The 24,833-nt window shown below is 44.2% G+C and overlaps 2 protein-coding genes and 1 long non-coding RNA gene across 3 annotated transcripts in view; 2 read left to right on the top strand and 1 right to left on the bottom strand.

The window, feature by feature from the left end:
- The window catches only part of LOC102384755 (transmembrane 4 L6 family member 1-like), a 26,743-nt gene extending 25,898 nt beyond the window's left edge, over nt 1–845 (top strand). The window contains exon 6 of the mRNA XM_006018633.3: nt 790–845. Coding sequence (XP_006018695.1) covers nt 790–810 — 21 coding nt within the window. The 3' untranslated portion in view covers nt 811–845. The remainder of the gene's footprint in view (nt 1–789) is intronic.
- Nucleotides 1–24,833, bottom strand: part of LOC102384576 — a 71,638-nt gene that overhangs the window by 23,557 nt on the left and 23,248 nt on the right. The gene's annotated exons all lie outside the window — the stretch shown is intronic.
- The window catches only part of LOC102384332 (high-affinity choline transporter 1-like), a 19,505-nt gene continuing 10,993 nt past the window's right edge, over nt 16,322–24,833 (top strand). Inside the window, exons 1-5 of the mRNA XM_006018632.1 lie at nt 16,322–16,849; nt 18,115–18,228; nt 20,066–20,221; nt 20,731–20,879; nt 24,401–24,544. Coding sequence (XP_006018694.1) covers nt 16,672–16,849; nt 18,115–18,228; nt 20,066–20,221; nt 20,731–20,879; nt 24,401–24,544 — 741 coding nt within the window. The 5' untranslated portion in view covers nt 16,322–16,671. The remainder of the gene's footprint in view (nt 16,850–18,114; nt 18,229–20,065; nt 20,222–20,730; nt 20,880–24,400; nt 24,545–24,833) is intronic.

Consider the following 24,833-nt stretch of genomic DNA (forward strand, 5'->3'; position numbering starts at 1 on the left):
GCTAGCAAGCCAATAGCTAGCCGCCACGTGTGCCTAAATTAAGACCGGCCAATAATGTGGCTCAAATCTCAATACAAATGGCTGGAAAACTCCTTTGCAGCGTGCATCACTAAATGCAAAAGTAATGCACAATGCAAAGAAGGCTACAGAACGACGGGAAGCACTTTTCTGCACGCGGGTTCTCCACAACAACAGAACACTCCGTCGTGCAAAAGAGCTCCAATTCGGCGGGAACATAATTTAGCGGTGCCGAAGCACACACAATCAAAAAATCCACAATTTTGGGTTGTGACAGAAAGAAGATAAGTAGTCTGGTGGCATACTTATTTAGGATTAAATGTTTAAGGGATGAGTGATTTTGGGAGCTTTGGTTTTCAGTGGCCGAATTTGAAAGAGCAAAAGAGACCTGATTCTCAGAAAAAAACAAGTCCTCTCTACTCTCTGAGGCCTTTTAAGGTGTCTTAAGCTAGGCAGCAAATGGCTGAGCCATCCATTACCACCAGTCATTTTTTGAAAATGTAGGCATTAAAGTCCCTCTCTGAAGGCTTGGCCCTCAGGACCACATTACTTGTGGATGGACATAAAATCTCTTCTCGGTTTTCAATTCTGCCCTTGTATCAAAAAAGTCACTCTCTATTTTGATTTCCCTCCCAGCAGAGGTTGGTGCTTATTTGTTGCTGTTTGTTTTGTTGTGGTTTTTGATGTTTACTATATTAAAATTTCTGCAATGAGCCAGATATCCCTCCGGAACTTAATTAATTTTACAATCTTTAATCTATTCCCTTTCAGATAGATATTGCTGGAATGTGAAAGACCCGCAAAGAATGCCAGTGACACGCACCTGATCTGCAGGGAAAGTTATTTGGGTAAATGTGATATCTTTTATTAAACCAACAGAAATAGTTGCAAAAATTGTTCTTTACAAGCTTTTGGGCACAAGCACCCTTCACAAACAAAACCCCTGAAACAAGGAAGATATTGAATTTTGCTGTTTGATCTGCAGGGATTCATGTAAAATCAGGACAGCGTGTCATACTGTATATGGGGGGAGGGACCCAGAACCGTCAGGAGTTTCAGAAAGGCAAGAACTTTGTATAAAGAGATCAGGATGGGAGGGGCTGGATTTTCTAGATCTTTGAGATTACAAATTATCTGTTGTCTTCTCTGAATGCTCATCCTCAGTTTTTGGTACCAGCAATATGATATGCTGTCTGTTCAGGAGGGCCTGGAGTACATACTAAAAGACAAACCATTTTTGACTGCAGGGCTTTTGGGTACCTGAGAAATTAGGCCTTTGTTTCTTATGTTCCACTTCAGCGGCACCTCACAGTCAGCAGCTGAAGTAGCAGTGTCACCAAGTGCCACAGCACTTGTCTACGTGGAACCTGCTTGGACCAACTTTACCATTTATTTCTTTTCTTCCTGCCCTAGTTCTCACTCATCTTACCTTTACTACTGGGCATGCTCTTATCTTCTATCCTCTGCACTGTCTGGCTGCTTTTCTGCTGACTCCTCTGTCCCTCATCCAGGGCCTACTGATTCTACTCTTCTCTGCCACTACCCTGCTGCTCTGCCTTCCACTTGTTCCACCTTCTAGTTTCACTTCCTCCGTTACCTCACATTACTACTACTCTTTCTCAAATATCCAAAATCCTACTACTGTCATTAACACCAATCTTCTGGCTATCCCATACCAGCCTTCCAACTGGTGCTATATATATACTCCACCCTCCCTAGGAAACCAGCAATTACCCTACCCTGTGTGCATCTACCTGTGCAATTAGGGCAGAGCAATAAACTCTGGCACTTATTGTCCCAGAATGTATTGCTCCTGGGTGCACTGTTTGAATGTGCACCCAAGACTGTAGTACATTGAGCTGTGTTGGAGCAGCCCCAGCTGTTACGGGACCACGGGGGTCACCTGCCAGCCCAGGGCTGCTCCAACCTGGTTCAATGTGCTGCGGAGGGGCTGGCTGGGGCAGGAGTGTACTCCAGTGTGGGGCTAGGTGGCAGGCAGCCCCTACACTGAAACCTTGTGCCGTAGTTAGTCCCTCCATTATCTACATGTGCACTGCTGCAGAGTATAAAAATCTGCTGTGGAGTTTATTAGTTTACTCCAGCCTAATAGCCCTGCATGCATAGACACAAGACATTTACTGCAAACCTAATCTACTCCACAGTAAACATCTTGTGTAGATGCACCCCCTGTAAGGTCACACTGGGCACATCAACATGAGATGTTTACTGCGCAGTTGCCTAATTAACACATAGTAAACTTCTCAGAGTCTACACATATGGCCCCGTTAGGGGACAGAAAACTAATAAACTCTGCAGCAGGGTATTTACAAGTAGTACTTTGGTCCGGAGTCCTTTCATGCACAGCACCGCACATGTAGATGCTGACCAGCTGGCTGGGGCACAAGGGTGCTTCAGTGCTGGGACTACCTATATTAGAATCTAATCTTGGAAAGTTATAACTAATTTGAAAAATAATAAGCTTCTATATGTGGAAAGTTTCCAAATTAGTTACAACTTTCCAAGATTAGATTCTAATATAGGTAGCCCCAGCATTGAAGCACCCTTGTGCCCTAGCCAGCCGGTCAACGTCTACATGGGGGTCATCTTTATTCAGCATTTTCCTGTATTTCAGTAAATACAGTATTTCATTTTGCTCCTGGGATTTTCTAGCCCATTTTTTAAAAATAAATGTAAGTAAGTTTCAAGGCAAAAAGTGATTTCAAAAAGTTGAATAAACTGCTTTGACTATTTCAGTTTTATTTCCTCATGATTGAACGTAGCTGAGTATGACATGAATTTGTGAACTGACAAGGTAAAACTGCATTTTTCTGAAAATAAACAATATGACCCCAAATTTTCTGCAGTTCTCACTACAAAGATTTCCTTTTCTTCTCTGTTTGCAAATTGTTCCTGGGCTGATCATGATTTCTATGGCTCTCTTCATTATTTATAAGTACTTGTCAATGAATCTAGACAGACATATTGCAGTTTATCAGTTATTCACAAAATATTATTCATAACTTGTAATTCATGACTAGTCACTAAAATCACATTAAATCACTTTTATTCCCTGTTTAAACAATTGAAACTTTTTAAAGAGGAAAAGAACATAATGAACAACACCTCTTCAGGTTTTTATTTTCAGATGAATATTGAGATACACACTTTGGTTACTAGTGGAAATGAAACTCAGGTGCTTAAGTGGCAAACCTGCAGGCCTCTATTTAGCCAAATAAGAACTAGTGTGGTGTGAGTGTGTAAACAGGTAAGGATCAGTGGGCTAATGTGCAGAAGACTTATTCTACTGTGCATTAGCACAACTGGCAAAAACAGTGCTAATGCTCACTAGATTTAGTCTAAGACTCATTAATGTCACCTGAAAAGTGTTTGTCTGCGCTAATGCGCAATAGTGCCGATTATGGCTCATTAAATTAGTACCTGTTATTACAGGTACTAAACTTAATGTGCTGTAATTATGACACATTCATAAGCATGTAGACATGCCCAGTTAGACAGCTAAAGAGATATATGACATTACAGTATGTTTTCAGAAACAAAAAGAGCATAAGCCAGACATGTCCAAAGGTTCTGCTACTGTATAGAAACCCTAAATATTTAACCCAAGCAGTAATTGATGGTTTGGCTGCCTTGACTACTGGCTTTATGGCACACCCAGCCCTGCTTGTGCCTGCGCTGACAGGCTGACATGTCTGCTTTTCAGAAAGGGTAAGAAAATGCACTTCTGCAATCTTTGTTACAAGTTACAATATTGCTCACTTACATTACAATTTGTTGTATTCATTGTGCAATCAGTTGCTTTACAAATGTATGTAAATATTAAATATTATTATTCTAAAAGTGTCTGTTTGATTCCAATTTGTCTGGAAAGGGAATTAAGGGAATATCTAATAAAGCAGGGTTCTTGTATCTCTAAGGTCACATCTTTGCATAGACCAAGATAACACTTTCATTTGAGCAAGTCTGCACATTACAGTGCAGGGAGGGGTCTTTTCAAAGGTTAAGTACAGTTACACAAATAGCTAATGCTTTTGGCTAGTTGGCAAAAACAAAACTAAACATTTTGTTTGCCCTAAAATGAAGTGTTACATTTTGGGTTTGTCAAAAGGCTTTTGAATATTTTTCTAATAATATAGAAGGAAATTTTTAAGCAAAAGAAATTCAATTTTGAATCAAGATACTGAGCCTTTGCTTAAATTTTAGTGAAAACATTTTTGTGAAAAAAAATTACTTTTTTGACCATCTTTCTCAACACAAACAATTCAGTAAAACTCAGAAGGCAGCCTGTGCAACCTATAATATTTCAGTGTCACATAATCTGCTTTTTTCACAGAAACAAGTTTTGATGAGAAAACATATATATTTTTTGTCAAGAAGATACTTGCAGGGGTTTCTGGGTTCTGGGACCCTGCACCTCTAGCTGCTGACAGGCAAAACTTGTGACATGGGTGCTTGTGCAACTGTGTCTGTCTTGGGGCATGGGGCAGGGGGGGAAACTGCTGCAGGCCTGGCTGCTAGGCCCTGCTGTGGCCACAAAGCCTGCCAGCTGTTAAGAAGATAGGTGTAGGGGGGTTCTGGGGCCCTGCACCCCTAGCTGCTGACAGGCAAAACTTGTGACATGGGTGCTTGTGCAACTGTCTGTCTCTGCCTTGGGGCAGAAGCAGTTCCTGGCTCTGTGTTGATTCTTTCCTCTCCTTAGTCTGCAGTTTTGTAGGTGTTAACCTTGCTCACTAACTCTTTATCCTCGCTAGCTACTTTGTTTCGTAATCAATCATAATTCAATCAGGGACCAGCTCGATACACAATTTGGGTTCCAGTTTCCCCCAAACCCCTGCACTTATCGCCTTGAAACTGAGCAGGCTTTGTGGCCTTAGCAGGTTCTAGCATGCCTGCAGTTTTGACCCCACTGTCGCTTAACACATACACATGACATGAGTTTTGCTTGCAAGATTTTGGGGTGCAGTTTTCTTGAATCCCCTGCACCTATCTCCTTAAAACTTGGCAGACTTGATGCCCTTAGCAGGGGCTACCAATCCTGCATGGTTCATCCAAATCAAGCCAGAAATGACAAAGTTATAGGCAGTATTGTCCTTCCCCATTATATCCTATGGGCGAAATGTCAGAACAGTTTCGCTGTTTCGACCCTGTTTTGACGGAACGGAATGGAACAGCTGTTTCGAATTGAAACAAAATTCAAAATGAAACACTGTTCTGTCAAAACAGTGGTCGAAATGGAGTGCTGCCATTTCTCACAGCCCTAATGTCTATAGCTGGTGTGCTGCCTTCTGAACAAGTCATCAAGCCACCTTAGTGTGATTTTGTGTAAGAACAAGACTGGTGCTGTTCTGGGATTGTACTGTCCAGGTTTTGACTGCCATAACTTTTATAGCTTTATATTCCATTAGCTCCTGAAATGAGCTACTATTAAGAGCTTTGTAGTCCATCTGCTACATACGTAATTCAGGTCCAAGATACAGGTCTGCCAGAAATCAAGATGGCTACACAATTCATGTTCTGCTCTTCTTTGGGTACATACAAACATGAGTAGGAATATTGTTGCCTTTACCTGCATACTAGGAAAATTTATATTTACTGCAGATGGGCTCATAGAACTATAAGTCTAAAACCTGAAAAGTCCTTTGAGACAGAAGTGCAAACTTATGTATACTTAATTGTCAACTCACTCCCTATAGCAGCTAGGAAACTTCAGGAAATAGAAACAGAGAACAATTCCTTGGGACTCTTGAAAGAAATGACTGTTAATGCTTGGCCAGAGGACAAAAGTGACTGCAACACAGATGTAACATATTACTGGAATTTCAGACAAGAACTTTTTTTGATAAAAGGAACAGTTTTTAAAGGCAGTAAGTTGATGATACTAAGGAGCCTACAAAATTTCTGTAGAAGATACATGCGGGTTATATAGGAATAGAGAAATGTATAAAGTGAACATGCAAAGTGATCTACTGGCTCAGGATCAATAATGACATTACTAACATAGTAGAAAAATGTTACACCTGTTTAAAGTTTCAGCCACATCAGCAGGCCGAGCCACTACAACTTCTTCTGATTCAATCAGGGCATATAGAAAGGTTGGCATTGCTCTAATTATGTGGAAATCAAAGACTTATTTAATAGTTACACTATTAATCCCCATTTCCAGAAGTATACACTTTGCCCAGTACTACTAGGAAGTTGGTAATAGCCAGCCTAAAGAACATATTTGCAAGGCAGAGGATTCTTCCCATCATCTTATAATTGCACACAAGGAAATTTCACTAAATATATTGTCTATTATTTAACTGCTGCCCAAAGCATGTGCTTAGTGATAGAACCCAACTGTGAAGTCAACACGATATGACACAACACAACATTTCTTGCTCCAGACTAAGCCGAAACAGTTCCAAATCCTATCAACTGAGCAAAATTCAATGCAGCACTACCACTGGACAATATACTCTGCTCCAAAATCTTCAGCTTAGGGCTTCAGATACTCCCACATCCATTGGTAGGCATCCTATGTACAAATACTCCAAAGTCTCACTTTCCCCCCCTCATATCAAAAGCAAACATTGAAAGCAAAACCATCTAATGAAATAACTCCATGTTACATTCATTATAGCACAACATATTGACTCTCACAAACCCCACTCACCACCTCTCATGGCACCATCATACCACCTCAAACCCCATCCCCTCTACCTCTCCGAAGGCTTCGCTTTAACCACCATCTCAATTCTCTCCTTAGTTAAATAGATATCTCCATTCAGCTTTCCTGCAAGCTTCTTCCATCTTACTCCCTCCTTGCTCCTCCCCATCCCATCTCATATAATATCTGAGCTTGAACAATGCGAGTTGTAAGCATTCTTTCAGTGTATGGTTCATTCCTTTCAATACTAACAAGTTTTGCACTTCCCAAAGTGTTACCTTTACATAAACCACCCACACCCACACCTTCCCTTCTTCTGGCCCTTCTTTAAGTAGTCCAGACATCACAGCCTCAAATGTTATCTGCTGACACAAGTCTGTAACCTGTGAGAATCTCTGGAGCCTCCTCCACACCTCCCTTGCAAAGAAATGCTCCCAAAAAACATGCACTACCAATTCTTCCCCCCAACTTCTCCCATGGGCATTTTGCCATTCTCCCCAATCCCCATCTATGTTGAATCCCCCATACTGCCAAAACCCTCCTCACAATCATCCACATTAAGTCCATGTGCTCCCCTTTCAACCCCCTACCAGTTGCCCCACCCCGTACCTTTCTTGCTTGCTGCTCCATCAACTCTCCCACCTCTGTCACCTTATCCTTCCCTTTCATCTCCTTCAAAATCCTCCTATGTTCCTTCAAGCCCTGCAACCCCAACCCCTCCAAACCTTGTGTTTTAATAAAGTTTTCTGCCCTCCCATACTGCAGTGACAACTTCCACAGCCAGTCTTTTTCACCCCCTCTCACAAAACCCCAACCTCTGCAATCACTTTCTCACCCAAAACCTACAAAAATCCCCCACATTCCCCATCCCCTCTGCCACCTTCCTCATAACCATTCTCACATATTGTGCATGAATAAAAATCTCTATGTCTGGTAATTCCCATCCCCTGCCTACACTCTCGTTCCTTACATAACTCTTTCCTTGCAACACACTGTTTTACTACCCCAAAGGAAGGTACAAATCTGCCTCTGGATCTTCCTACTTTGTGTCCACAATGGTGGATACACTACTCTCAAGAACAACAAAATTGGCAACATCACCTACTCTGCCTCACCAATTTAACCTTCCCCAAGAATGACAAGTCCCTCATGCCCCATAAACCCAAAATCTGTCTCACCCATGCCCCAACCTCCTCCCATGCTTTTGTGCGCTTCCCTTCCACATCAAATACTATCCCTAAGATTTTCATATTATTCCTTACTACTCTCACCCCATAATTCCCCAAGCCCCCTCCAATTCCCTACCCTTATCACCGCACAATTAGCCTTATTTACTTTAGCCCCCAAAGCTTCCCCGTAATTTTCCATGCATTTCAAAACCTGTTCTAATGACATCACGTCCCTCATCATCACGTTAATATCATCCATATATAGTGTATATTTCACTTCCCCTCCCCCCTACGCCTGGCACTTTAATTACACTAATTGTCTCAACACCCCCTTATCCTCTGCACTAGTGGTTCCATAGCATGTACAAAAATCCTGGGATATAAGGGACACCCTTGTCACACCCCTGTTTGTATTGGAAATACCCAACTCAAATTCCCCTTCAACACTTGACTCTGTGCTCTTCTGTACAAAAGCTTACCCATCCTACCAACCTTCCCAGGAACCCCATTGTTGATGATAGGTGCTATAAGGCTTTGGTCTTTAGTGGGTTGACTTCTGTCCCTGTATGTCAGTGAGCTAAGGAGGTAGGACAATTACATCCTTCAGACCCTCCCCGGTGTTGCATTCTCATCTGCCATGCCTTTTATGTTTCTGATTATTAATTTTGGGAGGTGGTTTCCAAAGGGAGAACCACCTTGGACCACCAGGTAGGATAGATTTATGGGGCTCTTCCTCCCCTGCACTCCAACCTGACCACATCTTTGTTGTCAACTCCAACACAAACAAGGTAAGCATGTGTTCTCTTCTAGGTTGGCGGGTCTCCTTCGGAGGGCTTTAAACTAGGCTCATCAGGGGAAGGGGGAGACAAGGGTGGAGGAAGCCTTGAACCACTAAACCAAGCATCACCCACAAGAACAGCCCAGCTTAGACCAATGACGAGCAGAACAAATACCCAGGTAAGCAACAGGGGCCCGGGCAGTACTAAGATTAGGGGGCCAGTGCACACATCTTCAGGAGACCTCAAATGCCTCTACACAAATGCTGGTAGTATGGGGAACAAGCAGGAGGAACTTACCTTCCTGCTAGCTGACACCAACCCTGACATATTGGGGCTCACAGAAACATGGTGGGACCCAACACACAACTGGGCGGTGAATATCAAGGGCTATAGGCTGTACAGGAGGGATAGGACAGGGAGGAAAGGTCGGGGTATGGCACTCTACGTCAAGGAGGAATACACATCCTCAGCAAGTAGTACAAGGTCAGAGGAAGGGCACACTGAAGTGCTCTGGGTTAGAATACAAGGAAGTCGAGAGGAAAGGGACTTAGTGGTGGGGGTCTACTACAGACCACCAAACCCAGGGGAAGAGCTAGACCAGGAATTCTTAATTCCCCAGGACTCCCATAGGCCCCAGGGGAGGTGCACCCAGGCCTAGGGTCAGTGAGGATCTAGTCAGGGAACTTCTGGAGGGACTGGACGTATTTAAATCATCTGTTCCTGACGCTCTCCACCCCAGAGTGCTGAAGGAATTAGCAGAGATCATTGTGGGACCCCTGGCACAGCTTTATGAGCACTCATGGTGCTCTGGTGTGGTGCCAGAGGACTGTAAAAGGGCCAATGTGGTCCCCATTTTCAAAAACGGGAGGAAGGAGGACCCAGGAAACTATAGGCCAGTTACTCTTATCTCGATCCTGGGTAAGCTTTTTGAGAGAATTATCCTGGTGCATGTCCACGAGGGGCCAGCAGGGGAGATTATGGTTAGGGGCAACCAACATGGGTTCATTAGAGGCAGGTCCTGTCAGGCCAGCCTGGTGGCCTTCTATGACCAGGTTACAAAATCCTTGGACATGGGGGTAGCAGTGGACGTAGTCTTTCTGGACTTTATGAAGGCCTTCAACACTGTCTCTCACCTCATTCTCATTAAAAAACTAGGGGATTGTGGCGTTGACACCTACACAATCAATTGGGTCACTAACTGGCTGGAGGGCTGCACCCAGAGTTTGGTGGTGGATGGGTCTTATTCAACTTGGAGGGATGTGGGCAGTGGGGTTCCGCAGGGCTTGGTCCTTGGACCCACGCTGTTCAACATCTTCATCAGCGACTTGGACAAGGGGGTAAAAAGCACCCTGTTCAAATTCACAGATGACACTAAGATGTGGGGGGATGTGGGCATGCTAGAATGGAGGAATAGGCTGCAATCAGATCTGGACAGGTTACAGGGGTGGGTGGATGAGAACAGGATAGGCTTCCACACCGACGGGCCTCGCAGCAGGGCAGGCCCTACGAGGAAAGGCTACGGGACCTGAACCTGTTCAGCCTCCTCAAGAGAAGGCTGAGGGGGGATCTAGTGGCTGTTTATAAACTAGTCAGGGGGGACCAGGAGGCATTGGGGGAGTCCCTGTTCCCCCGAGCACTACCAGGAGTGACTAGAAATAACAGCCACAAGCTGGCAGAGGGTAGATTCAGACTAGACATCAGGAGCTGCTACTTCACTGTCAGGGTGGCTAGGATCTGGAATCAACTTCCAAGCAAAGTGGTGCTGGTTCCTACCCTGGGGGTCTTTCAGAGGAGGCTAGATGACCACCTTGCTGGGGTTGTTTGACCCCAGTACTCTTTCCTGCTATTGCAGGGGGTCGGACTTGATGATCTGTCAAGGTCCCTTCTGACCCTACCTACAATGAAACTATGAAACTATAATTGGTCCCAACTTGGGATGGACCGACAAGTCCCAACACAACACACATACACATACAAATATGTCCACAGTTGCAGTAATTGTAATGAGTAATAAAAGATTTTAAAAAGCTAAGAGGGAAAAGAAAAGACAGGAAGGGGCAAAAAAAAGGAAACCAAACACAGTCCCTCCAAGCTGAAAAAAACCCAGTTCAATCCTTTGATAGGACTAATTCCTCCGGCTCTTCCCTTTTCCTTCCCCACTTATTTCTGAGTGAAGTTTCCTGACCGACTGTACCTTGCTGTTTCTGGTTCCCATAGTGATACTTCCTCCCACAGAGGTCCTCCAACCTCCCCCTCCTTCTTCCCGGTGCCTTGGTCCTGCTCCACCTTCCACAGACCAACATCGGGAGGGACTTGCATGACTGGAGCACTGTCATAGATGGGTACAAACTGGTGGAGAGGCCTACTAGGGGCCAGGCTCTTCTTGACCTGCTGCTCACAAACAGGGAAGAATTGGTAGGGGATGGTAACTTGGGCAGCAGTCACTATGGACAACTGGAGCTGCCTTAGTCAGGGGGGGCATTTGCCCCCCTTGTGACGAGTCCCACCGACCGGGGGGGGGAGGGGGAAATCCCCCCACAGCTGATCATGCCGACCGAGCAAAACTTGTCACTGCCCGGGGGGAGTTCCCCACACAGTCGATCCCACGTTCACTGTGGCTGATCACTGCAGCTGCTCCTGGGAGTGGCTGCAACTGCTTCTGGAAGTGATTGCTGCGATTGGCCGGCGCTTGGAGGGGGGGCACTGCCACTCCCGCCTGCCCCCCCACCCATCACCTAAGGCAGGTGATGTCCAACATACGGCCCACAGACTGCCATGTGCCCCACCAAGCCGCTTTCTGAGACCCGAGGTACTGCAACAGGAAATGAAAGTAAACACTGTATTTTCATTTTCGGGGGGGTGATGTGATACCGCTTCCTGTGAGGACTTTGAATATGGCTTGCCAGCCCACTGGGTGATAAAAAGTTCATGATCCAGCCCCACATTCAAAAAGGTTGGACACCCCTGACCTAAGCGGTGAATGTGACCAGTCGGGGGGTGCACATACACCCCTGTGTACTGTCTATGCATCGTCACTGGCAGTCACCATGAGATGACTAAGCTCAGGATCCTGAGGAGAGGAAGAATGGAGAGCAGCAGAGTAAGGACCCTGGACTTCAGAAAAGCAGATTTTAACTCACTCAGGGAACTCATGGGAAGGACCCCCGGGGAAGCCAGTCTGAGGGGGAGAAGAGTCCAGCAGAGGTGGCTGTACTTTAAAGAAGCCTTACTAATTGTGCAGGAACAAACCATCCCTATGTGCAGGAAGACTAGCAAGTATGGCAGAAGACAAGCTTGACTTAGCAGGGAACTCTTTAGTAAACTAAATCACAAAAAGGAAGCTTATAAGAAGTGGAAAGTTGGACAAATAACTAGGGAAGAATATAAGAGCATTGCTCGGGCATACAGGGATGAAGTCAGGATGGACAAAGTGCAATTGGAGTTGTAGCTAGCAAGGGATGTGAAGGGTAACAAGCAAGGTTTCTACAAGTATGTTGGTAGCAAGAGGAGGAGCAGGAAAAGTGTGGGTCTCTTACTGAATGGGGGAGCCAACTTGGTGAAGGGGATGCAGAAAAGGCTGAATTGCTCAATGCCTATTTCACCTTAGTCTTTACAGGCAAGGTCACCTCCCAGACCACTTCACTGGGCAGCACAGTTTGTGGGGGAGACAAAGAGCCAAAAGTGGCAAAAGAACAGGTTAGGGACTATTTAGAAAAGCTGGACATATACAAGTCCATGAGAGTGGATGGGATGCACCAGAGGGTGCTGAGGGAGTTGGCTGTTGTGATTGCAGAGCCACTGGCCATCATCTTTGAAAACTCAAGGCAATCAGGAGAGGTCCCAGATGATTGGAAAAGAGCAAATATAGTGCCCATATTAAAGAAAGGAAGGAAGGAGGATCCAGGGAACTACAGACCAGTCAGCCTCACCTCAGTCCCTGGAAAAATCATGGAGCAGATCCTCAAGGAATCCATCTCAAAGCACTTGGAGAAGAAGGGGATTAGAAACAGTTAGCATGGATTTACCAGGGGCAAGTCATACCTGACCAACCTGATTTCCTTCTATGTCAAGGTGACTGGCTCTGTGAATGTGGGGAGACCAGTGGGTGTGTTATACCTTGATTTTAGCCAGGCTTTTGATACAATCTCCCACAATATTCTCTGAGGCAAGCTAAGGAAGTATGGGCTGGATGAAGGTGGATAGACAACTGGCTGGAGCATCAGGGTCAGAGGGTAGTAATTAATCAGCGGCTCAATGTCTAGTTGGCAGCCAGTATCAAGTGGAGTGCCACCGGGGTTGGCCCTGGAGCCAGTTGTGTTCAGTGTCTTCATCAACGACCTGGAAGAAGGCATAGACTGCACCTTCAGCAAGTTTGCAGATGACACCAAGCTGTGGGGAGTAGTAGATATGGTGGAAGGTAGGGCTAGGTTTCAGTGTGATCTAGACAAATTGGAGGAATGGACCAAAAGAAATATCATGAGGTTCAACAAGGACAAGTGTAAAGTCCTGCACTTAGGATGGAACAATCCCATGCACCAGTACAGGCTGGGGGCTGCCTGGCTGAGCAGAAGCTCAGCAGAAACAGAAAAGGACCTTGGGGTTACAGTGAACAATAAGCTGAATATGAGCCAGCAGTGTGCCCTTGTTACCGAGAAGACTAACAGCGTACTAGGCTGCACTGGTAGGTGTGTTGCCAGTAGGTCCAGGGAAGTGATTCTTCCCCTCTATTCAGCACTGGTGAGGCCACATCTGGAGTACTGCGTTCAGTTTTGGGGGCCCCACTATAGAAAGGACGTGAACATATTGGAGAGAGTCCAGTGGAGGGCAACAAAAATGGTGAGGGAGCTGGGGGTCATGACTTCTGAGCAGAGGCTGAGGGAACTGGGCTTATTTAGTCTAGAGAAGAGAAGACTAAGGGGTATTTAATGCAGCCTTCAACTACCTGAAGGGTGGTTCAAAAGAGGATGGAGCTAGACTGGTCTCAGTGGTGGCAGATGACAGAACAAGGACAACAGTCTCAGGTTGCAGCAAGGGAATTTTAGATTAGATATTAAGAAGCATTTTCTCACTAGGAGGGTAGTACAACACTGAAACAGGTTACCCAGAGAGGTGGTGGAAGCTCCATCCTTGGAGATTTTCAAAACCCAGATAGACAAAGCTTTGGCTGGGATGATCTAGTTGATCTAGTTGGGTACTGTCTGCTTTGAGTTGGACTAGATGACCTCTTGAGGTCCCTTCCAACCCTAACTTTCTATAATTCTATGAATATGATCGACTGTGGGCACTTCTACACATGATGCTACACTACCATAGCAATGCGTTATGGCAGTGGCAACGTAGTGTCAATGGATGTCTACATGTGACCAACAGCTACTTTGCTGTAGCACTGCGCTCCCTTGGTATAGCATGCCACTGTAGCGAAGTAGTGCTAAAAATAACCATGCGCTGCACGTACAGCGCATTATAGGCTGTCACTGTGCCATGATTTAGTACTTCCAAAAGGTGCAGTAACAATGTTGCCATAGCAACACATGTAGACACGCATTTTATTCTATTATGTAGGAGGAGTAAGAGTTTTGCACTTCTTTAACTTTTACTATTTGTAATACTATTTATGTTCTTATAGGATGTTCCATATTGTAACAGACCACTAGTTCAGGTACTCAAAAATCCTGCTTTCAAGAGTGGCTAATACTAGTTGTTTAAAAAAAAGTCAAACTCCCCATAGGACGCATCTACACGTCCCCCTGCATCACCATAGTGATGCGGTACATTGCTATACAACACACTTCAGTGATGTAGCAATCACGTGAGTTTACAGGTGACTGGCAGCTACTTTGCCGTAGCAGTGTGCTACCTCATTTTAGTGCACTGCTATGGCAAAGTAGCGGCTAAAACTAACCATGCACTGCGATCATGGCGCAGTACGGGTGGTTACTGCGCCATGCTTTAGTACTTCCAAAGGAAGTATATAACATTGTCACCATAGGGTGAGATGTGCCTATAATGTATTGAGCTGTGTAATACTGTATTGCTATTGAGAGGGAGAAGTTACCTGCTTTGCCATGGATTTCAGTTATAACCTTAAATAAATTAATTCACTTCTACATGCTTGAAAAATTGGGAATTAATTTGCTTCCCTTCTTTACATGGGACTTTATTCACTGGTATCTGTAAAGTGCCTTGAGATCCTAAATGAAAATAAAGTATCAGGGTATGCTTTGAAATACAATGAATGATTTCCCTATGCTGACTAATACAGCTAGAGATGCTATGCTTACATTGTTTTACTGTTTAAGACATTGACAGCTTTTTATTAGCCATATGTGGTTTTAATAGATTTTGACAGAGAAGGGCCCCTCTAAAACCAGATAATGAGAGACAGATTTTGCCTCCTCAGGAGTCAGAACTATCACTACAATAAGAATACATTTCTACTTTAGTAAAGCATATGTCATGACCAGTCAAAACTAATAAGTTATGGAACTTTATGTCATTCTAAAAACATATCAAAGGAGAGAAGAAAGCTCTTTTGGGAACAAAAACTAAATGTTTTCTTTTCTAAATTGGAGAAATTAATGACTCACTTGAAGAGAAGTAACTGATAATACATTCTGCACTGTTTAGTCTGTTCTGAAGGATAGAAGAGGTTTTATCTTTCTGCAGAGGACTTTCCTATTAAATAAATTAAACAAAAAAGGGAAAAAATGCCTAGAGAACATTGTATTTGGGCCTCAAATCAAAGATTCTGGACAAAGGTTAAGACTAAGCTGTGCGAAGTTTCTCCAGGTGTTTCATTTTGAAGCTGTTTTGATGTGTTTGGGGCTTGAAATAGGTGCTGCCTCTGGCCCCAGTCAGCAACAGCAGCCTCCTGTCATCCAGCAGGCAGCTGCCCAGATTCAAATTCAATAATTTGAATTATTTTAAAATCAGAAGTGTCTGGCAAAATTCTTCTTATGGTGCTGAAGGAATTAGCTGAAAAATCACAGAGCCATTGGCCATAATATGTGCCAGGACATGGATGAAAGGGGAGGTCCCACAGGACTGGAGAAGGGCTAACAGTGTCCATCTTCAAATAAGAGAAAAAGGGGACCCAGGGAATCTTCAACCAGCCTATATTCAATACCTGAGAGGTAACCAGCACAAATGATAAAACAGCCAGTTTGTAAACATCTGAAGAAGACACTAGCAGCTAACATAATTTGTTATGAAAAGTTCATGCCAAAATAACTTGATATTCTTCTTTGACAGAGTAACCAGTTTGGTGGATGAGGAGAACACAGTGGAAATAATATGCCTGCACTCGTAGTAAGACTTCTATCAAATCTATCTACTCTGTCAAAACTGTAGTTAAGAGTCTCTCAAATGTGCAACTGCACTCTGGACTGGTCTCTTAGTCAAACAAAATGGGTTGCTGTCGGACTCTCATTGCTGAGCTACAAACACAGCAGCACAAGGGGCCTTGAACTATCCTTTATTCTGCTATCGGGACTATCAGACCTTCCACAGCCGGCTTGCAGAATGTTTTCAGAACACAGTGCATGGCGGGGGCCACCGACCGTCTGTTTACAAAGTGTTATATTAAAAAGAAAAACACTATGTACTTCCTAGCTCTTCCTCTTCTTGACACTCCACAGTCACTATTGGTGTATATTAGATCCTTAGGTTTATTGTTGAACTAAAGGTCATCTTAGGAGTTGTGGCCATTAATCCTTTCACAAAACAGTGCAGTTAAAAGAAGCAGTTTAGAGGTCTAGACTTGCAACCTCCAGCTAAGAATAGAGCCTGACAAACTATTCAAGAAGAAATCTTTTGTTTGGCATCAAGGTTCTACTTCTAGGATAAATACTGGGACACAGGCAAGTCACGGCAAAGACCTTCACTTCCAGTGATCTCTACGACTGTGAGGAAGGATTGAATGATGTGGCTTCCAGCATTTGGAATTACATCTCAATAGACAGAAGACGAAAGACTGAAGATCAAACATCTAATCATAAATCCATATTAACCTATGTGATCTGAATTACTTTGCAAAAAAATGGGTCTGAATGTACCTGGGTTGGTAGGTTTGAGTGTGTTTTATGCCATAACTTTAGCCACTGGAATCTGGGCTTCTTTGAGAAGCAAAAGAGATAAGAAAAATAGGAGCACAAGTGAAATGGCCATGGTGGGAGACAGGAACATGAATTTTTTGCTTGGATTGTTCACTGCAACTGGTAAGTGTTCTTAAAATAAATTCTTTTAGTTTTTTCCCCCCATTTTTAAAATGCTCATGCTGTTGTTTGCTTTCTAATCCAAGAACTAATTTTAACTAAGATAAAGAGTTAAAGTTTTATTAATCGGCATTTACACGTGTAGTAGTTCAGACTAGGGTTGGCAAGCCAGTCAATTGACTGGTCAAATATTGTCAATTGACCAGTCAATTGTCTGCATGTTTTTTGACTAGTCAATGATTATAGCAACTTTACAAAAAAACTACATTTTTGTAGTTTTCTTGATAGAAATATGATTTTTAATTTTTAATGCATTTTAAGGGAAAATTTGTGCTTTTTCTGTGTATGATTTGGACCTATTGGCAAATTTTTACCTATATTTGACCAGTCAATTGACCAAGCTTTATGTGATTAGTCAAATACCCAACCCTCAAGATTCTATGCAGTTTAACACCTTCCATAGTCCACTGGAAAATAAAGGGACTCCCAAAGTTGTACAGCACTTTGCATTAAGCTAGTATGTGGTCTTAATTTAAAACTAAATTCTCCTACCCAGGTTGTAAGCAGTTCCATACTCCTGGAGCTGTCTCATTATGTATGAGGTGGTATTCAGCCTGAGTAAGAGTATTAAAACTTTGCATGAATAGGTTCAAGAAAGAGAGCATTTCCTCATGGATGTCTTCTGTACTTTCTCATTATTAGAGACTTATCCTTCTTTCTTGTCCTTTGGAGAATGCTGCCCCATGTTACATGCCCAGAAGTGTATTTGGTTGCCTTAATAATATGGCAGGGCTGAAGATTCATGTGTTGGAAGGCAGTGTTTGTCTCTGCTGTTTGTGGGGTTTCCTTTCTTAATTATAATTATTACTGTAAAGGGAATCGATACATAAGTATTCTATTGTATAAGTTATTCAAGTAGAATAAATGTAATGCTTTTACTGTATGCTCTCACCTGTGTCAAGTAGCAATAAAAAGAAAGGTATACAAATTCTCTCTAAAAATGTAAACATTAATGTTTCTTTAATGCAAACCTAGCTATCCACTATGGAGTATAATTGCCAGATTCCAATGCCCTTACTCACACTGGATAGCATTTCTTACTCCAAGAGTAGTATTGTGGAAGTAAATGCGACCGTGAAAAAATATTTGTGTGTGAATAAAATGTTCTCAATACAGCCCAGGGTTTCTAGCACGTTTTAGGGTGGCTAGTAGGAAATATGCGGCATAGCTCTCTTTTCTAACTTTCTCCTCTAATTCTTTTCTTGCAGCCACCTGGGTTGGTGGAGCGTATATCAATGGTACAGCTGAAATTGTCTATCTACCCACAAGAGGACTATTGTGGGTCCAGGCACCTGTAGGATTTGCTTTGTCCCTTGTTATTGGTAAAAAGTATTTCAGAAACCCATTGTTTAAAAATCCAGTGCTGCTAATCTAAAGTAGTTTAATGAACCCCAGGTAACTGTCAAAGATTAAGGGCTGTTACATGATTCTCCATGGACTGTACATGCCAGAACAGTCAGAGAACTGCCTGTGTAGAACAATCTGTACCTTTCACGTGATGGTCTATGGGAATATTATTCTTATGATTACATGAGGGTTCAGATGAAGGTGCTCCAAAGCAGAGCACCTTCATGAACATCTGTCAGCGCATGCTGGGTGCAGGGCTGGGCTGATGCAGACTCTATAGCAGCAGGCAGGGCAGAGCGGCACCTGAGATACTAACTGGTTCATAGAAGTATGATTCTTTGTAAGTGATTGTGTACTTCAGCGGATGCTCTGCATGGACTTGGAAAAAGGATTTTAAATAAAAAGGAATTTAAATACAAAGGAAAAAGCCTGGGAGAGGGGGCACTGGTGATGGAGACAAAAGAAAAGTTGAAAAGTTATATAAGATGTCTCAAAGGAACACACTGAGGTTCAGACCTTCAATCTGGCCAGAGTCCTTGGGACGCAAGACTCTGCAACCCCACTGCTCTAGACCCTGAAACCAGTGATGAGACTTTCTCACATTCCCCTGTCGGTGACACACATGCAAAGTCACTTCTGTGCATACTCTGGCTTTGACTCACTGACCAGCTTCAGAGCTGCTGTCACACAGTTAAACATCTTGGCCTCCCCCAGTTTGGAGGCATTCTAGGAAAACCAATTTTGCTGAGCTTGTCCACTCCTTAGCAAACTCTGACAAGCACTTTTGATGACTTTTGTGTTAGCCTCTTCAGGGAGATGTCTGGCATTATAATAAGCAGGGTTAGGGTGTACCTGGCTGGCATCAAATTGTACCCTTCTCTCGACATTGTTATTACCAATCTGTCACAACTGCTATTATAATGCCAAACTAATATAAAACTAAAGTAATAAGTAGGGGACCAGTACCTTCTGTGGGCCAATTTTCCAGGAGGATGCAATAGGGAAAAGATTGAGACAAAAAAGAACGGGGCGCGCACTAGGAAATATCTGGTGAAGAGTATGAAGAGCATGATCCACTGACATCAGTGGGTAGGTTCCCCCTGACTCCAGTATGAATCAGGCGGGAAAATCTGTGAGATTGCAACCCTTCTTCATATGAGTAATCCTTTTCATATGCGATGCCCCAATCACTGTGGGACCAATCTTGTAGCTTTTAGCAGTCATTCTCAGACAGGCCATTCTGTTGGCTTCAGGATTAGGCACTAGATGCATTCACAGTTGTAATGGAGCTCCCTGTGTGAGCCAGGCTTGCTCAGGTGAGAAAGGAATTTAGGACTTACCTCACATTATGAAGGGTGGATGTCAAAAAGAAAATGATAATCCTGGTTAGAGAAAATGGAGTTGTAGGCTTTATACACATACCTGAAAGTAGTATGGTATTTACCTTGGTAGGCTGTATGGTATTCAGCATTTACAAAATGAAAGATAAACGTATTGCCTTATTATGGCCAAAGCATATTTTTTAAGATAATGAAAGACCCATAAGAGGGTGGTTTAATTCACCTGAAAATGCTGGTTATAGATTACATTTTAACAACTGGGTAAGAAACGCTGTTTCATATATTATAGAGATGACAGCCTGGCTGACATTGTAATGAGAAAACATTAGCAGAATGATATGGTTTGACTAGCAAATGCTGACTAGGGTTTGGCCTTAATCCAGATGCCATTTAGACAAGAGGGTTGCACTGATCCTTTACCTCAGGAGATGATACACACAACATACAATGACAATATTGTCTTTTTCAATAGGTGGTCTCTTCTTTGTAAAGCCAATGAGATCCAGAAATTATGTGACAATGATGGACCCTCTCCAAGAAACATATGGGAACATGATTGGCAGCCTTCTCTTTATTCCATCATTGATAGGAGATATATTCTGGTTTGCAGCTATTCTTGCTTCCTTAGGTAAATATATTTGCTCTGCTGTTGTGTTTAATTACAAAACTAGTAAGCAATAGACAAATAGGGAGCAGGAGATAGGCATGGAAAATATCCTTTGAATTAAGTATAGAGAGTTGCACTTCATACTGCTTTTGCAGGCTGTTTGTTTATCCTTCATTTGGGAAAATATGGTGTTTATTTCTTTTTCCCATCTCCTGAAGATTTTAAACAAAATTGATAGAAACTAATGAACCCTTATAGGAAAAAATGCATACTTTTATAGTTATGCTTTACTTACAATTTAGTATTATGTACATATTGCAGATAGGTAAAGTAAAATATAAAAAGTAAAGTGACTTGGACAAGATCATGTTAAGTTAGTGGCAGACCAAAAAATAGATCTCAGTAATTTTTGGCTTCTAGCTCTGTATGCTAACTACTAAACTAGTGTAATACTTGTATCATTTAACTACTTTTTTTGCTCAATGTGATATTGGTCTATTATAGTAATTCAAAACTATCTTTGTCTAAAGGAGCAACAATGCAAGTCATTCTGGGCATCAGAAGCTATCTGTCTATCATTATTTCAGCATCTGCTGTTATACTCTATACTTTACTGGGAGGCCTATACTCAGTTGCATACACAGATGTGGTACAGCTGCTTTTTCTTATGCTCAGTTTGGTAAGTCCTGCATACTTCTCTTATCAGTCTTCTTATGATATGCAACTATGTATGAGGGACAAAATTCTGCTCATATTTTCACCAGTCAGTCCACAGTAACTCTAGGGATATTGGCCCCAGACCCCAGTTTAGTTGTTCATCTGTTGTTTATACAGGGTGCATCTACACAAGACACTTTACTGCAAAACAGCATAGCTTACTGAGCAGTAAGCATGTGTGTCTACATGTTCACATGCTTACTGCGCAGTAAACCTCACTAATTGTGAGGAAATTTTCTGCCTGCAAATGAAAGTAGCGAATTTACTTGCAATTATTAACTGTGCAGTAGTGCTCATGTAGACACCCAACCAGGAGCAAATCTTCTCCCAGTTAACTGGCCACCAGGGAGCAGAAGATTGCTCCTTCCCCTGGAAGCTGCCTGCTGCTGGTACAGGCTCGACCACCAGAGCCTGGGTGGGGGCTATGTTCACCTGCCCTGGCAGCAGAGATCTCTAGGCCCCCATGCTCTCAGACTGTGATTGGGGAGTAGGGATTGGGAGATCCTTATCTCCTAGGGCTGGCTCTCGGGTCACAAGGCTAGTGCTGGTAAAATCAGCCCCACGAAGGTGGAGCTGGCACTGGGACCTCCCTGTTTGTGGGGGCTGGGGAGCTTGTTCCCCACCTACCCAGCTCCACAGTCACGGAGCTGAGTGGGGAACAAACTCTCCAGCCCCTACCCCGCAATTGTGGAGTGGGGACTAGGAACTATTGTGGTCAGAGGCAGGTCCCAGCTCCTCACCCCCATCAGGCAATTGAGGCGTGGGGCTTGGAAAGAGCTGAAGGGGTGGGGCAGGTTACAGCCCCCTGCCCCAATCCACCAGTGGGGCAGCTAGTAGCAAACCACTGGCTGGGTGGGGAATCCCCACTGATCTGGGTTGGACCGGGCTAGCAGAGAGCACCAGGGATCAGCTGGCCAGTCCAGGGCTGCTCCCCCTGGCCCGGCGTGCTGTGGAGGGGCTGGCTGGGGCACAAGGGTGCTTCAAGACAGGGCTAGCCAGGAGGTAGCCCCCACTCTGAAACACCCTCATGCCCCAACCAACTGTGTCAGCATCTATACATGTGCTGCTGCAAAGTTTTATTTTAAATACAAGGACTATACAAGTTTTTAAAATACAATTACTAGCCTGGTACAGAGTAAATAAGTTTACTCCAGCCTAATACAGGTGCACATGTAGATGCCGAGACTTTTACTGCACAGCTAATTAGTCTACTGTGCAGTAAACAGCTCATGTAGATGCACCCTGTAAAATAGGGAAAATACTTTCTTCCTGGTGACTATTTTTGGTGGGCCATTTCTACTCCCCATTTGAAAAATTGAATAATTATTTTAAAATGTATAGCATTTTTTGCTGTAGGTCAGTGGTACTTAACCTCTAGCCTGAGGGCCAGATCCATCCTGTGGAGCCATGTCATCCATAAGTCTACTCTCCATGGGTCTGGAAATTTGGTGGTGTAGGAAGCAGTGGCAATTAATACTGTCACCACTCCCGTGCTACCAAAGTGCCAAGCCCTGCAGGCCAGACTACATAGCCCCGTGTGTGGAGCCAGGGTCATGAGTGCAATCTGCCATGGGGCCTAATTTGGCATGTGGGATTGGGGTTGGGGCTGAAGCCTGATCTGGTATGCAGGGCTGGGGTTACATCCTAGTTTGGCTGCACGCACTGGATCAGGCCCCAGCTGGGCTGGCCCTGCATATTGGACTAGACACTGGCCCTACATGCTGGATCAGGCCCCAGCCCCATGTGCTCAGTTGGGCCACAGATCAGATCTGGCCCATGGACCTACCCTGCAGTACTCATCCAGCCCATGGGCTTAAAAGGTTGGGCACTACTTGAAAATGGATTCATTAGAGGCAGGTCCTGTCAGACCAACCTGGTGGCCTTCTATGACCAGGTCACATAATCCTTGGATGCAGGTGTTGCGGTGGACGTAGTCTTTCTGGACTTTAGGAAGGCCTTCGACACTGTCTCTCACCCCTTTCTCATTAAAAAATTAGGAGATTGTGGTGTCAATGTCTACACAGTCAGATGGGTCACTAATTGGCTGGAGGGCCACACCCAGGAGACTGGTGGTGGATGGGTTGTTTTCGACCTGGAGGGATGTGGGCGGTGTGGTCCCCCAGGGCTTGGTCTTCGAGCCCGCACTGTTCAATGTCTTTATCAGTGACTAGGACGAGGGGGTGAAAAGCACCTTGTTCAGATTCGAGGATGACAGTAAGATGTGGGGAGAAGTGGGCATGCTAGAAGAGAGGGACAGGTTGCCACTAGATCTGGACAGGTTACAGGGGTGGGCGGATGAGAACAGGATGAGTTTCGATACTGACAAGTGCAAGGTGCTGCACGTGGGGAGGAAGAACCAGCAGCATACCTACTGGCTGGGGAACTCCCTTCCTGTCAGTGCCAAGGCAGAAAAGGATCTTGGAGTCATTATCGATTCCAAAATGAACATGGGCCGACAGTGTGGGGACGCGGTCAGGAAGGCTAACCGTACCTTGTTGTGCATCCACAGATGCATTACGAGCAGGGCCAAGGAGGTGATCCTCCCCCTCTATGCAACACTGGTCAGGCCACAGTTGGAGTACTGCGTCCAGTTCTAGGCACCGCACTTCAGGAGGGATGTGGCCAGCATTAAGAGGGTCCAGAGGAGGGCCACCTGCATGATCAGGAGGCAGCAAGGCAGGCACTACAAGCACAGGCTATGAGACCTGAACCTGTTCAGCCTCCACAAGAGAAGGCTGAGAGGGGATCTGGTGGCCATCTACAAACTGGCCAAGGGGGACCAGCAGGCAATGGGAGAGTCCCTGTTCCCCCGAGCAGTACCGGCAGTAACAAGGAATAACAGCCATAAATTGATTGAGAGTAGATTCAGGCTAGACATCAGGAGGCGCTACTTCACTGTCAGGGCAGCTAGGATCTGGAACCAACTTCCAAGGGAAGTGGTACTCGCTCCTACTCCGGGGGTCTTCAAAAGGAGGCTAGACAGCCACCTAGTTGGGGGTGTTTGACCACAGCATCCTTTCCTGCCCATGGCAGGGGGTCGGACTTGATGATCTGCTTAGGTCCCTTCCAACTCTACCATCTGAAACTATGAAAGTACTGCTGTAGACTAATGTACACATCACATACATAACAGATGAGAAGCATAATGAATTATACTGGACCAGCACGGAAAGATTTTGTGGGAAGAACACGTGTGAAAAAAGAAATTTGAATGAGGTTGGTAGAACTGTTTGAAAATAAAAGGAAAAGGAAGTGGTCTACAGGAATAAAAGGTGGTATGAAATGAAGACCAAAGCAGGAGAAGAAAACACAAGCATATGGATGTCCAGACAGGAGGTCTGGGTTGGTTTAGGTGGCATAAGTAGGTGAAAAGGAGGAAATTAAGAATGCAGACTCTGGAGAATTTTGCAGGCAAGGGTGCAGAGTGTGAGTTTGATAGAGGAGTGAGAAGGCGTGAATTCATTGTTTCCATTTTAATTCCAGTGGATCTGCATCCCATTTGCCCTGATACATTCTGCAACAGAAAGCATTTCTTATACTGCTACTCATTACTTCTACCAAGCCCCTTGGATAGGAAAAATAGAGAAAGAGTATCTTGGAAGGTGGCTGGATGACTTCTTATATCTGGTAAGAAATGTTCCTTGGGGGGCTGGGTGAGCTGGGTGAATGGTACAGTTGCTTACTCCAAAACCAGTCCTAAGAACAAGAGGTTCCTGTTGTTTACAGCACAGAAGGATTTTGATAAACTGATGGATACATTTTGATTATCAGGCAGATGGGAGAGGAAGCCAGACATTTTCTCCACACCAGGGTTGGCTCTGATACTCTGAACAGGGCCAGAAAAAGTAGAGTCATTCAGGATGCTCAGTTCTCTCCTTCATTTCAGCCATGTAAAGAAAAGCAGCTCATCAGCAGG

This window comes from Alligator sinensis, unplaced genomic scaffold (assembly GCF_000455745.1).
Source record: "Alligator sinensis unplaced genomic scaffold, ASM45574v1 scaffold116_1, whole genome shotgun sequence".
In the NCBI taxonomy this organism is placed as follows: Eukaryota; Metazoa; Chordata; order Crocodylia; family Alligatoridae; genus Alligator; species Alligator sinensis.